Raw genomic sequence first — 14677 nt, 5'->3', positions numbered from 1 at the left:
GCAGTGCCTGCCTGTTGCAGCAGCCTTGGGCTCCAGCAGAGACAACCTGCCTGTCCTCAGCACCCTCAGCAGGGCATCTGGTTGTGGAAGCAGGAGTCAGAGAGATGGTCTGAAATCCTCAAAATCCTTCTTCCTGGGGAGAGGAATGTGCTGTCAGTAATACTGGTGTAGCTCTGCAAGCAGGCAGAAGGGACCACCATTCCTGCCTCACCTGCCCCATCACAGCACAGCACTCTCAAAAGAGACAAGGTCTCCCACAGGGCATGAGGAAATAGCAAGTGGAGCTGAGAACCGTGGACAGGTCACAAAATCCCTTAGGAACAGGCACATCCACAAGTGGGTAAAGTGACAAGGAGGCAAAGGAGAAAGGACCAGGCTGGTAGAAACACCTCTGCTTTTTTGCAGACAAATATGGGCTCCAGGAAAGGTCCTGGGCTCATCTTCAGGTCTGGTCTGTGCTCTCAGAGGCTGTGCTCTCCCATATGACTTTAACATGTGTGATCTGCCCTCAGTGGCAATGCAGAGCCTGCTGCCTCTCAGTTGGACACAATCCAGTGGGTTCAGCTCCAGCACTGACGCAAGAAGAAAAATCTCCATGATGTAGCCAGTTTTTATGCTGGATTGGATTTGAAGAAGCAGCTGACATGGCTGAAGCATCCATTCCTTATGGCCTTTGGGTTAAGTTTGCAACAGGCTTGATGTAACACCCAGCAATGCAGGGAGAGGATTTATCCCAGTGGGATCTCTGTGGATTGTGCACCCTCCCATTAGCATGCTGAGCCCTGTGGTTTGTTGTTTGTGTTCATTTGTTTATACTAACATACTGTGTTATGTTAGTGATTAATATATATCATCATCTGCCACACCAAATCCCATGAAAACATCTGAGCTCCAGAACAAGTGATGTCAATCTCTTCTTTGCTGTGACAAGAGACAAGGTAGAACAACAAGAAATGTCTGGGCTATTTTAGTGGCCTAACAGAAAAGGAAAGAAAAGTTCTTGCAAGGAAAAAAATCCTTACAGGGCAGTCTACAGCAACTACAAACAGAGAGCTTTAGGGAACACCACATGACCTGGGAGTGACTGAGCTCTGCAATGACCCCCTCCTCCATGCAAGGACAGTGCTCATCTAACTGCAGCCTCTTATGGGACGGAACCATCTGGGCCCCCATGTGTGGAAAGGAACCCACACACAGACAACCTGTATGGCTACAGCAGCTCTGCTGGCACACGGTGCCTGTGTGGGTCAGGACTCAGTGACTGCATCCAAACAAGAACCAGGCTGCCCTTAGCCAAAATAAATGTCTGCACAGGATGCTGCAGCAGCACTGAGTGAATATAAACCTTCGGCGTAACAACCGCAACCGCGTTGTGGATAAATGCCTGACCTTCCCTCCAGTGACATGGCTGCAAAGTGGATGGCTTGGAACTGACTCTGGCTCAGAGTCAATTTCTGGCTCCACAGAAAGGATCTAGCAAGAAGCAGTGAGGTAGCTGCTTTCCCTTTGGATGCAGATAGCAGCAGTGTCTTCCTGTGCTCTATGGGACTTCTCACCTCCTCTCCCCCAAATTTGTGCTGTGAAAACAAGTACGATTCAAGGCATTTTTGGCACCCCAGAACTCCAGGATGTGGGGGGAATCCATCTTTCAAATAATAGTACCTCATTACCCTGTATCTGCAGCCCCATCTCCGGGCACCCAGGGGCAAGAGCTTCCCCAGGCAGGAGGGGATGGGCACTAATTCTCTCACACCTATTAGCGGCAGATGTGTGTGTCAGCCCCAGGCAGCAGAGCAGCATCCCCGTACAGAGCTTTTTGACAGCATTAATGAACAATAATGAGGACAGGAGTGACTGAGTTACTGGTTTTAGAGGTAGTTCCTGGTGCACTACAAACCAGACAAGCAAGGGTTGCTCTGGCAGAGCTCCAGGCAATGACCCCGACTGTCAGGTCCCCTTGCCCAGGCCACCCCAGGAGCTCTCAAGGGAACTCTGCATTCTGGGGCTGGGCGAGGGTCCCAAAAACTTAATAGCCCCAAACTGTGGACCACACAGGGCAGCTGTGCTGCAGGAGAGCATAGATATCTCACTGGAGAAGCACAAGCAGTTGTCAGGGTGGGGGCCTGGGGGTGGGGCAGGGGGAAGTAAAAGAAAAAAGAGGGGAAAGGGAGAAACTCCACCGGCTGTGTGCTGGGAGAGAGTGGCTGACAGTTTTATTTCTGAGAATTTTCCTGTGCGTGATCTCTACATCGGGATCTGCAGGCAAGTGACCCTGTAAAAGCAGCCTGAAATCCCCATAGCAAATAACATGGAGCCAAGGCTGGCAAGCAGGAGCCAGTGGGAAGTGTGGGGAGTGTGAGGGTTGTGGGAGCCCAGTGCCATTCCCCTGGACCCTATGGAGCCCCACTGATTCCCCGCCATGCCCATCAGTCAGGCAGCCCATGGAGTCCCACAAGTCCCAGTTTTCACTGACACATCACTCTCTGTTAGCATGAAAAACACTGTTGTTCCTGAGAATTGAGCTGATTAAAAAAATAATTCTTTTCTTTGGATTCTTTTTCTTCCTTTCTTTCTTTCTTTTCTTTCTTCTTTCTTTCTTTCTTTTCTTTCTTCTTTCTTTCTTTCTTTCTTTCTTTCTTTCTTTCTTTCTTTCTTTCTTTCTTTCTTTCTTTCTTTCTTTCTTTCTTTCTTTCTTTCTTTCTTTCTTTCTTTCTTTCTTTCTTTCTTTCTTTCTTTCTTTCTTTCTTTCTTTCTTTCTTTCTTTCTTTCCTTCTTCCTTCTTTTCTTTTCTTTTCTTTTCTTTTCTTTTCTTTTCTTTTCTTTTCTTTTCTTTTCTTTTCTTTTCTTTTCTTTTCTTTTCTTTTCTTTTCTTTTCTTTTCTTTTCTTTTCTTTTCTTTTCTTTTCTTTTCTTTTCTTTTCTTTTCTTTTCTTTTTTCTTTTCTTTTCTTTTCTTTTCTTTTCTTTTCTTTTCTTTTCTTTTCTTTTCTTTTTCTCATTGTTTCATTCTCTTCTCTTCTCTTCTCTTCTCTTCTCTTCTCTTCTCTTCTCTTCTCTTCTCTTCTCTTCTCTTCTCTTCTCTTCTCTTCTCTTCTCTTCTCTTCTCTTCTCTTCTCTTCTCTTCTCTTCTCTTCTCTTCTCTTCTCTTCTCTTCTCTTCTCTTCTCTTCTCTTCTCTTCTCTTCTCTTCTCTTCTCTTCTCTTCTCTTCTCTTCTCTTCTCTTCTCTTCTCTTCTCTTCTCTTCTCTTCTCTTCTCTTCTCTTCTCTTCTCTTCCCTTCTCTCTCCCACTCCCACCGGCGGAGCACATCGCGGTTTCTGTGCGGAGCCGCGGCCCCCGGCGGCCGGAGCAGAAGCCGCTGCCGTGCGGTCTCAGGTGCCCGCAGCCGCCGCCGGGCCCGAGCCGGGGCCGCGCACCTGCAGCGCTGCCGCCGGACGGGCCGGGCCGGGCCGGGCCGGGCCAGGCGGGGGAAATGCCGGCTCGACACCCGGCGGTCCGGAGGAACCAGCGAGCTGCAGAGGGGCAGTGAACCCCGGCGGACCCCGCGGGGCCCCGCGCAGGAACAGCGACTGCCGCCGGGCCCTGGGTGCCAATGCCCCCAGCCCAAACCGCTCCGGTGGGCAAAGCGGCTGCAGAGGAGCTCGGGCTCTCCCTGCCTGGCTTTTCGTTCGTTTGTCTTTATCGGTTTGGCTGACTTTCCGTTGTCTTTTTTCCTTTCTTTTCTTTTCTTTTCTTTTCTTTTCTTTTCTTTTCTTTTCTTTTCTTTTCTTTTCTTTTCTTTTCTTTTCTTTTCTTTTCTTTTCTTTTCTTTTCTTTTCTTTTCTTTTCTTTTCTTTTCTTTTCTTTTCTTTTCTTTTCTTTTCTTTTCTTTCCTTTCCTTTCCTTTCCTTTCCTTTCCTTTCCTTTCCTTTCCTTTCCTTTCCTTTCCTTTCCTTTCCTTTCCTTTCCTTTCCTTTCCTTTCCTTTCCTTTCCTTTCCTTTCCTTTCCTTTCCTTTCCCTCTTTTTTATTTTCTTTCTTTCTTTCTTTCTTTCTTTCTTTCTGTCTGTCTGTCTGTCTGTCTGTCCTTTCCTTCTGTCTCTCCTTCTGTATTTCGTCTGTTTTACCCTATTTTCTGTTTTACTGTCTGTCTTTTTCATTGAGACGTGGTTCACACACGTTTTTTCTTTTTTGTAAGAGATTAGTTTATTTCGGTACAAACGTCAGTTGCAACATCATGCTAATAATCACCGTAGTCGGAATAATAACGAGGATGGCTGTAAATGTAAGAAAAGTAGTCATTGATAACGGTCTCAAATCAAACGCCAGAAAATCCCCGGTTTTTTCCAGGACCCGCGGGAACTTCATGTTTTTTCATGCCGAGATGTCCTCTTTATTTCCACCCTTACAACGAATCCGTAAACGTCCGCGGTTCCTATTAGTCGAACCCCCTCCGAATCATCTTTTTTTTTTTTCTGCAGCAGAGTCGCCACCGGCGAGGCAGCGTCAGCCTCGGTTGTGCTGCCGCTGCGGGCAGGGGCGGCGGGGCCGCGGGTGCTGCTGCGCCGCCGGGCTGTTGGCGCTGGCAGCGTGCGGAGACGCGGCGTGAGCGCTTGTGCGAGTGCTCGGAGTGCGGGGCCCCCCGGCCCTGCGGGGTCCCGGCCCTGCGGGGTCCCGGCCCTGCGGGGTCCCGGCTCGTTGCCGTTGTCCTCCCGATAGTTGTTTGCTGCCCCACGGCTCAGCGCGGAGCCGGGGCTGCCGTGCCAAGGCCGAGCCGAGCTGCGCCGTGCGGGGCCGCCCCCATCTCCCCTGGCAAATCTGCGCCCCCCCGAAAGCCCGGGCTCGCAGGGGCCGGCCGGGGTGCAGAGGTTGGGGGCGGGAGGGACGGTGGGGCCGGGCAAGGGCCGGGGGAGCGGGCAGAAAGGAGGGATCGCGGGAGGGACGAGTGGAGAGATGCTGGCGGAGGGGTGAGTGCAGAGGGAGGACAGAGGGGAGGCGGCACAGGGGGCTGTGTGTCAGCCAGGCCCCGGGGTCGCGGGAGAGCCCATCGGGGCCGCAGCGCACCTGTATCACAGCCCGGGCTCGGGGTGCGCTGTGGAACCCGGACTGGGGGACCCGGGCACCTCGGCAGCAGCAGGGCCATGGCTCGGTGTGAGTGTCCGTAGCCAGGAGCACCTAGCCTGGCCCTTGGGGAGCGGCAGGGAGACTTCTGCGAGGGAGGACGGAGGCAGCAGCCACTGGTGTCCGCCTCGCCTGAAAGGTCTGGGGGATGATGGCGTGCGGGGCCCAAACAGGGGAGGGGGTTCCAGCAGATGTTTACTGAGGGAGGGCAGTGACCGGCGGGGACACGGCAGTGCTCGGCTTCGGGGGCCGCCCCGGGACTTGGGGGTTGCCGTCGTGGGGAATGCGCGAGTCGTTGCCACGCGTTGCATTCCTCGGTGCCACCACAGGCTTTTGAGCCATCGGGCTACATCTTTTCGGGACGAAGCAGATATGTGTCCACAGAAGATGAGGAAAAAGGGGGAGAGGTGTCCCAGCTCTTCTTCCTTGTCGACCTCTTGGAGCTTTCTCACCGCGAAGCTGCTCCGGCGGAGAGGCGGTGGGACAACCTCGACCTCTCTTCCCACCTGCTCGGGCGAAGTGTGAGTGCAGGGAGCAGAACCTCTGGGCTCGATCCTAACAAACACACCCGTCCTCTGGACGAATGCAAAGCCAAGGGCACAGCAGTAATGGCTAACGGCGGGGTTAGCACCCCCGTGTCGAGACTGGGTGCGCTTTGCAGCGCTCCGCCGGTGCGGAGCGGTCGAGGAAAGGGACATGCATTCTCCGGACTTCTGTCAAACGAGGCCTCAAGGGTATAGGCCCTTTTGGGGGTGCAGAAAAGGGGTCGACGCCGCTTGCTGCACAGCGCTGCACCTCTCTCCCTCGGGTGGGCTCTGTCCCTGCGGGGGTCCCTGTTGCGGGACAGATAGTGTTGGTTTCCCCCTCCGTTGTCTCAGCTCCGCCCAGCGCCGCTCACGCGTGTGGGAACCCCGCGTGTCTGCGAGACGGGGCAGGGGATGTGGGAGAGGGGCTGCGGCGTCTCCTCTCAGGGATTTGGGGGTTCGAGGCTGCAGCCCCACCATTTGGGACCCGCTCCGCTGCCGCCCAGGTGACAACGATTCCCGGCGGGTGCTCTGTTCCTGGTAGACACCGCTCAACCCCGATGCTGCCGGCCGGGTGGACAGGCCGAGGGAGCGCTCCGCGCCCGGGCTGTCCCCGACGTGGCGTCGCTTACAGCTGGACTTCTATGTAAAGAGCAAGAAAGGAGAAAGGAATAAACCTAGGAAACGGTGCTGGCAATTAAGACAGGGACAGCAACCCCAAACTCCGCTGGGGCGTTGGTTTCGATTTTTTTCTTAATTTCCAGCGGGAATATTTTCTTTTCTGCTGGAGCAGAGGCTGCCTAGAGCCAAGTACACCTCGGGGAAGGGGCATCAGCGTCCCGCTCTCATCAGCCCTTGAGTTCCTGGAGGCGGCTTGGAGTTCGCACCCGCGGCTCCTCGCTTTCCTCCGATATTGCCCCGGGGTGCCCAAACGAAATCCCTTCCCCTCCTCCTTGTATTGCCGCCAGGTGAGCAGCGCGGGTCAGCACCGGGACTCTCTTCTCCGTGGCGTGTCCCTGAGCTCGCGACAGAAGCTGCCCCAGCCAGGAACCGCGCTGCCAGCAGCAGCAGCAACAACAAAGAAACAAAACACCGATCATGTCACGCTCTGCCCTTATGCCGTTAGCTGCAGGAACATATGCTCAAATATGTAAGAGTAGTCTAGATTTTTCTCTGCAAATATTTTTACCACATCCAAAGATAATATTTCAACAGAAGAATCAAGCCCCGCAGGCTACAGACAGGGCAGCTATATATAACCCGCTTGCTCACTCCGGCTCTCCGCGCATCGCTCGGGTTATGCAACCCCCATCTCGACGGTAGCCACCGGCGCGCCCCACGGCTCCGCCCGGCCCGTCGGGGCATTTCCCCGGGACCTCGGTGCAGCTACCCGCCCGGAGGAACCGGCACCGGGGCGCGGACCGAGACTGGTACTGGTACCCGGGCCGGGCCGGACCCGGCGGGGCGGGCGCGTCGCCTTGCCCCGCGCCGATGCGAAAGAAGGGCCCGGGGAACGCCGCGGCGCTCCGAGGGGCCGGTAGCGGGCGGTGAGTAGCGCCTCGTCCTCGCCAGGGCAGGGACGGGAACCGGGCGCGGCTCCCGGCCCAGACGGGCTGTGCAGGTGCCGCCGACGGAGCGGGCTCTCACGCTGGGCTAGGCAGGAGCTTGCCTGCCGACTCGCTCGTTGCTTTCCGTTTTCTCCGGTTTTTTTTTGGGGGGGAAGGAAATGCTCGAACGCCGGCGGGCGCTTTGGGAGTTTGGTGGCCCGGGGTTAGGGGTGTCCCATCCGAGCGAAGCGGCCGGCAGTACCTGCGCTCGCAGCGCACCCTGACGTGCCCAGACCCCGCCTGTTGCGGCGGTTCAGACTGCGTGTCCCCGCGGCCACCGAACCCTCAGGATCGCCCCCAGCCCCAAGGTGCATGCGAGCTGGAGGAAAAGGGCAATCCCTTCTCTCGGTGCCGGACATCCGCAGCGTGACGCCGGGCTCGGCTCAGCTCGGCTCTGGTCTTCCCTTCCCGTCGGCCGGCTCCCGGCGCCGTGATTGACACCGCCGGCCCCTCTGCCCGCCCCGCAGCACATCCCATCCCTCCCCGGCGGCCGCTCGCCGTGCCCGGGAGGCGGGGAAGGGCCTCCCCAGCCCTTTGACACCGTCTCGGCAGGAGTTTCACTTCGCTTTCGCCGCCGCCGCCGCCACTTCTGCAGGCAAACACCCCCGGCTTCCATGTGACGCCTCCCAGCCACTGAATGGGGAAAGCGCCTATAAGGGAGACACTTTCCCTTCGTGCAGGAGAAAAGGAGGGGACAAGGGGGGCAAAAGCAGGAGGTGGTGGTTGAGGGGAAGGAAAGACAGAAAATAAAATAATAAATCGCAGGGAACCAATCGGGGGGGGGGGGGGGGGGAGGTGTGAAAAATTGACACCCCGGGAAAGAAATTCGTGGGATTATTTATTTATTCGTTGCCCCCCGGTCCCGTCTCGCTGACAGAGCTCGGTCCGTCTTTGCGGTGCTCGGCGCTGGCTACAAAGGGCCCCTGGGAAGTTTCTTACTCTCCAACGCCCTTCCCGGGGGGGCAGAGGGTTTAGGTTGTTTTCTGTTGGATTTATTTTTTTTTAAGTTTCCCTTCCCCACCCCTCCTCGTCTGGAAGGAGGGGGTCTCGTTCGCACCTCCCTGGATGGTGCGGTAGAAAGGAGGGGAGTGAGGGGGTGGGAGGGGGGGCTCGTGGTGGGAGGCTGCCGCGCCTGCTACTCCTGCATTGGTGTCTCCCCTATGGACGAAAACAGCCCTCTGTCTCCCAAGGCAAATGCTTTCAGTATCGCCTCTCTGATTTCAGTCGCCGCCGCCGAGCAAGCAGGGAAAGGAGCGCTGGAGGAGCGCCGCGGCGGCCGCAGCGCGCCCGCCCGCCCCGGCTGCCGCCCGCAGAAGATGCACTTCAGCACCGTCACCAGGGACATGGAAGGTGAGTGCCGCGCTCGCCCCGCAGGGCTGCGGGGACGGGACCGCCGGCCACCGCGTACCCGAGGGCTTTCACACGGCCCGGGCCGGCAGCCGGACCAGGGGCAGCGCACAGAACGCGGCCTGCCTGCGGGGCCGGTCGGAGGAGGCTTTGCCGTCCTCCCGGCACGCCTGGGCCCCTGTAGCCCTCCATTAGAGAAAGTCATTGCCCGTGGCCCGGTAGCAGCTTTCGACGGCTCCGCCGCTTGGACTCGCGTCTTCTCAGAGGTGCTGAAATCACCCCCCGACAGTGCCGGCCGTGCCCGAGGCAGCGGCAGGCCGGGGCTCGGCTCCCAGCGGGGGCCTGGGGGTTCCGTAGGAAATAACTCAAGACACCCCCGGGACCTCAAGGAACCTTTCAGCTTCGAGGGGATCTGAAGGAGCCGGCCGCTCTCCGGGGCGGCCTGTGATGAGCCGCAGAGCCCGCTCAGGCCGGCGGCCGAGGGCTGCGCAGCCGGGTTCGTCCCGGTGCTCCTCGGCGAGGACCCGGAGCTTTGCTCTGGTCCCGGCCTCTTCCCCTTTTTCGCCCGGGAATGGGCGAGAAGGAATGGGGCATTGCCAAACCAGATCCGACTTCTCTTGTCAGCCGCAGCCCCGCGGCTCCTGAGTGAAGGACGTTACCTGCAGCAGCGTAGCTACACGGAAATAAGAGCCGATTTCTTTTTCTGAGTTCCCCCACTCGTCTTTTTTTTTTCTTTTCTTTTTTTTCCCCCGTTTTTTTGAAGGGGAGGCGAAAGGAAGGAGTTTGCGTTGTCCCAAGTGGTGTGTGGCGAGGGAGGCCTGCAGAGATAGCACGGGCTTTGCACCGCCGAGGCTCTTGGCAGACCTCTCGGGTTTGCAAAGGGAAAAAAAAAAAAAAAAAACAGAAGAAAAAAAAGGGGAAAAAAAAAAAAGCGCCGAGGCAGGCAGCGGGAGCAGCGAGCTTCCCCGCCTGCCCCGGGGGGAGCGGGGCTGGGGCCAAGCAAAGCGGAAAGGGGGAGGCGCCCCGCTGGGCTGGGCGCGGGGCAGGAGAGGAGGCGGAGGGCACCCCGCGGAGCCGGTGCGGAGGCGGGGGCCGCGCGGAGCGGCGCGGAGCTGGGGGAAAAGCGGGAGCCGGAGCGGAGCCCTGACCGCTTGTTTTTGGAATGATTTCAGCTATCTCCAGCCCCTGGCTCACCCAGCTGTCCCATTTTTGCGATGTTGCAGCTTTCACGGCCAACAGCCTGAGCAGCCTGAACGCCTCCGGGGGGTACCACCTCTCCCCCTCCCCGGGGGACCCGTACGGACAGCATGAGCCGCACTACGAGCCCTGCACGGCTCAGCAGCACCCGCACCCGCCGCCCCAGCCCCAGCACGGCTACCCTTTCGGCGGGGCGGCGGCAGCGGCCGGGACCAACCCGCCGCCCCCAGGCCCCGAGCAGCCCGAGGGCGCCGGTGGAGCCGCTGCGGGGCCGGCAGCGGTCTCGGGCTGCTCTGTGGGGACGGCCGCCGCGGCCAAGGCGCCGGTGAAGAAGAACCCGAAGGTGGCCAACGTGAGCGTCCAGCTAGAGATGAAGGCGTTGTGGGACGAGTTCAACCAGCTGGGCACCGAGATGATCGTCACCAAGGCAGGCAGGTCAGTGCGGAGCTCCCGAGCGGCCCCGGCTCTCCAAGCCTCTCCCTCCGGACCCGGGCACCCAGGCCAGTCGGGGCGGGAGAGTCCGGTGCGAGCGGTTGAATTCTCAGTTTGGGGGGAGATTGAAGCTGCTGCCCAAGGGCGAGTCGCGGAGCGACCCGACCCTGCGGTCGCTGTCATTTGATCCTTGCGCTTCTCCTGGGGCGAAATCTGCGAGCTCTTGCGGCCCGAAGGCCTCGGTGCTGCGGAAGAACGCGCCGCTGCTGCTGCGGGCGGAGGACGGCAGGCAGGGCACTGGGTTTCACTCCCGCTGGAAAGGGCTCTGTGCTCCTCCGGGCGCCTTCGGCTGTGACCCCACACGGGACTTCGATCCGTGTTTACGGAGGACAGTGTGTGCTCCCGGGGCGGACAGCAACGATACGGGGGAAAGAAAGAAACAGCACGCAAACCGTGCAAAACCTGCTAAATACAGTCTTAGCACGGGCAGATGTTTTCCTTCCGGCGGAGACGCGAACAGACCCTAATTCTACACCTTGAAATGTGTTCCAGGGCTGTTGCATTTCCCGATTATCGAGTAAGGAGCCCGGCTGAGCAAGGCTCCTCTCGGCTCTGCTCCGACCGCCGCGGCGCGGTTCCGGGGCCAGCACCCTGCTCCTGGCCAGGGAACAAAGAAAGAGGCTGATGCGATAGGGTTAGGAACGAGCAAAACATGTGGGGGGACGAGGAGTCCCAATTACAGTTGTTAGTTATTGCATTTAATGGAGATCCCCGGGAAACGCCGCGGCGGCTCGGGCAGAGCTGTGAAACTTATTCCCCGCCAGGCTCTGGGCAGAGCTGCGAATTGTCCAGGCTCTGAGTCTTCCCTTGGTTTAAACCGATTCGGCGAAGTGGGGCGGGGGGGGTAGAAATGAAAAACAAGCAAATTAAGGAATCCCCCGTTGCTTGCTCGCAGTTCGCCCCGGGGCCGACTGCGGCGGGATGGCCGGGGGAGAGAGTCAGAGTCCGCTGCAAACGGTCTGGGCAAGAGCTGTGACCGCGGCCGTGCGCTCCCGCTCTCCTGTTAGCGATTTTGAGGGTCCCGAAAGCGCAAAAAAAAAAAAAAAAGAAAAATGAAACATACTTACATGTACGCAGCTACCTTTTTTTTTTTTTTTTTTTTTTTTTAATATATACTAGCAATTTCCTAAAATAAAACAACCACCGCGGTGCCCGATGCAAAAGCAGCCGGCACTGCGTTGCGGGAGCCGGCCGGAATTTCCCGCAGACGGCGCCGGGTCGCACAGCCCGCTGTCTCCGGCCGCGGCCCCGGAGCCCGGCGCCGGGCTCCGCGGTGCTTTCCTTAGCGGAAAAGGTCGTTCAGGCTCCAGGAGGAGGCTCTCTGCAAACACGAGTTCTTCGATCTGCTTTCTTGGCTTTCAAGAAGAGCGAAAGGATTGCAAATATCCCACTTCAAAAGGTTGCGGAAACTAACCAATTCGAATTGAAGCGGGGGTTTTCCTCCCACCCTTTGCTTCATTTACTTTATGACACCGTCGAAACTCCAAACAGGCGAGCAAAAACAGGAGAAAACGGGGTAAAACCAGCAGGAAAAGTATCGGGGAAGGCGCTGCAAAGCCTATTCTCTCCCAGCACCTCTGGGCTGGCCCTTCTGTTTGTCTAGATGGGTCTTATCGTCTCAGGTTGTTTGTTTTAAAACTAAGTTTTAGAATAAGAAACACCGGAATTGGAGCTAATGAGGGCTTTTACACGTTTAAAAATAATAATAACAGAGGGAGCGACTAAAAACGTCCTCCAGAGTTTGCTAAAGCCTAACAGAGAGGGAGACGCAGCGATGCCGGTGCAGCCCGGCAGTGCTGGGCCCGATCTGGGAGAGCTGCTAGCCACAGCGCGCTGCCCGATCGCCCCTCAGAGGGGGGCAGGGGCACATAACAACAGAGAACGAGCCGGGGGGGCTCTCTGTGTCCGGGTTTCGTCGGGTTGTTTGTTCAGGGGGCGGTTGGGACTTTGGTATTTCAATGGCTGCGAACACCCTTCCTGAAATACTGCCCACCGTCTCTCGCCTGGTTTACTACTCCGTAAAACAAAACGAAGCTATAACGGGCCCCGACGCCAGGGCACATCCTCGGCGGGTCCCGCCGGGCAGCCACGGGACAGACCCTGGGCCCGGTGTGTGCAGATGCAGGACGGAGGGACGGGGGGACCGTCCCGGCTTCTTCGCTTAGCCCGCAGCCGATCGCAGTTGTACTGCAGCCCCTTGGAGGAATCGTGCCCTCCCTGAGCGTGGGGTCCGCGTTTCGCCTTAGCTTTGGGTTCCCGGGGGCCTGCGCAGAGAAGAACCGGGGGGAGCAGCCTCGGGGGCTGGCCTGCCCAACTCCAGAGCCCTGGGCTACTTTCGCCTCTGCTTTTCGTCCCGCAAAGGTGCGGGGAGCGGGAGCCCGACCGGACTCTCGCAATGAAATGGATCCGGGACGGGGCTTTCTGGGAGATCCCCGTTGCCCTCTAGTCCATGCCCACCGAGGGGGAGCGTTCGCCCCTCTGGGCTGGGAGAGGTCTCCCGCTGGCTCTAGGGGCTGCTGCTGTAACCACTGCTTTCAAACGGGCGCAGTTTGGTGGGTACAGAAGCTGCTCAGGTGGGAACTCGATCACCTCGTGTCGTTTGCAGGAATTTTTAGATTTGACCCCCACAGGGCTGGCTGAGACTCCTGAGCATTGAGTGCGGGTCCGCAGACAGGGTAATGCCTTGCATTTGCCTCCAGTCAGGTCTGTTAAAATGATGGGGAAACCACAGGGAATAAATTCTTTTCACTTTATCTCCCCACAACAAAGGCCGAGGTTGCTCTTGTTCCCCCTGTTCTCTCTGTCCCACCACGCTGGGACATTTCGGGTGTCTGATACAAGTGGTCCCGGAGCCAGCGGGAGAGGCAGGGCGCTCTCGGCTCGCCTTTCGGGATGCTGCCGAGGGCTGGGGAACACGGCAGCCAGTCTCCCCAAGCAGCTTGAGCGTATCTGCCTCTTCCTCCGGCCAGTGGTTTCTGCTAAGGGACTTGTCATCACAACCGGGTGTCGGTGTAGCTGGAGGGGAGAGAACCATACCGGCTCCTCGGGGCTCCCTGCTGCCCCTCAGCTTAGCACGTCTCTCTCCTCTCTGTGTCAGGCGCATGTTCCCCACCTTCCAGGTGAAGATATTCGGGATGGACCCTATGGCTGACTACATGCTCCTCATGGATTTCGTCCCGGTGGATGACAAGCGATACCGGCAAGTAACAAATACCTGGCCTGTCCCGCGGTTCTCGGAGCCGTAGGGGCTGGTGGGTCGCTGCCCACCCCCTGCTCCTGCCCTCTGGGGGTTCAGGGATGTCCCTCTGGGCGTGACACCTGTCGGTGCAAGTCAGGGAGGGGACACAGGATGCGCCTGACCTGGGGTCTCTTTCACACATTTGCAACGAGTCTGGGGCCAGGAGCGGTTGCACGGGACCGCAGGGGCTCTTCAGCCTTTGCACCAGGCTCACAGGCGGCCGGGGCCACACCGGCATGGGCAGGAGGGCACAGGGCACAGGGCAGGATCTGCCTTGTGCTGCCCAGAAAAGCTCTCCTTGTCGTACTGCTACACATCTCCAATGGCAGACACCCTTTGCCACTTAACAAAAATTCCCTCAGTGCTCCTTGAGGCTGTAGCCTCTCAGCACATGCCCTGAAGCTGTGTCATGCCTGCTGGGGAACTTCCTGGGTGCTTGGGTGAAGAGAGTGGGTTTTGTGCTCTGGAAAGACACCAGCCACCCGAGCCACAAAACCCTATCCTTGTTCCCAGCAGCACTGTAGGAAGGCCTTGGAAACTGTTGACTCTCAAGGCAGCAACGCAGTCTGGTTTGGAACTCCTTTAATTTTAAGACAGTGAAAGGCACATTATGTATTTAGCTTCAGATCAGGACGCCGAGCAGGCAGCCCACATAGGAATCGCAGGGTCCGATATATAAATATTTAGACAGATATCCAAATTCTCAGGGCGTCCTAGAAATGTTTGCTTGTCAAGGGAAGTAGGATATATAACATCCAATTGAGTATATCTTTAAAAAGTAATGTTTCTGCTCAAGTCCAATGGTGTCTAATTCCCCCTGTGCAAACACTGGCTTTTAAAGTAAACACGTGTATAGAAGATTGGTTTCTCTGTTTTAAACGTTACTATTGAATATGTACTTTGAAAGAATGAAACAAGACTGCTAAATTCTGAACCTGCTATTAATCTACACACAACTTTCCAGTCTTCATTTAACGCCACAATATTACTGTATAGAGGGCTCTTTTTCACCCTTTTTTAGAGGAAGAGGGAAGCTTTTGTGGCTTCTCTTCCAAATGTACACGGGTAGCTATAAATTTCCTCCATCCTGCAGATTTCTCTCACGACAGTTCCATCGCCGAGCTGTTAAAATATTATATCCCCTCCGCAGCAGCTCTGGCTGCGGAAAAGAGCTCG

At 57.1% G+C, this 14677-nt stretch overlaps 1 protein-coding gene across 2 annotated transcripts in view; it reads left to right on the top strand.

Moving 5' to 3' along the window:
* TBX1 (T-box transcription factor 1) overlaps positions 1–14677 on the top strand; it is a 151110-nt gene that overhangs the window by 132667 nt on the left and 3766 nt on the right. The window contains exons 3-5 of one of the 2 annotated variants that reach the window (XM_086856266.1): positions 8452–8577; positions 9747–10206; positions 13361–13462. In XM_086856266.1, coding sequence (XP_086712392.1) covers positions 8452–8577; positions 9747–10206; positions 13361–13462 — 688 coding nt within the window. Of the gene's footprint in view, positions 1–8349; positions 8578–9746; positions 10207–13360; positions 13463–14677 lie in introns of those variants that run through there. The other variant, XM_086856267.1, reaches the window with a different exon arrangement.

The sequence above is a fragment of the Cyanistes caeruleus genome, chromosome 18 (assembly GCF_971803275.1).
Source record: "Cyanistes caeruleus chromosome 18, bCyaCae1.hap1.1, whole genome shotgun sequence".
NCBI lineage: Eukaryota > Metazoa > Chordata > Aves > Passeriformes > Paridae > Cyanistes > Cyanistes caeruleus.
Note: the sequence above shows the minus strand (reverse complement) of the source record. Positions and strands in the feature narration are given on the sequence as shown.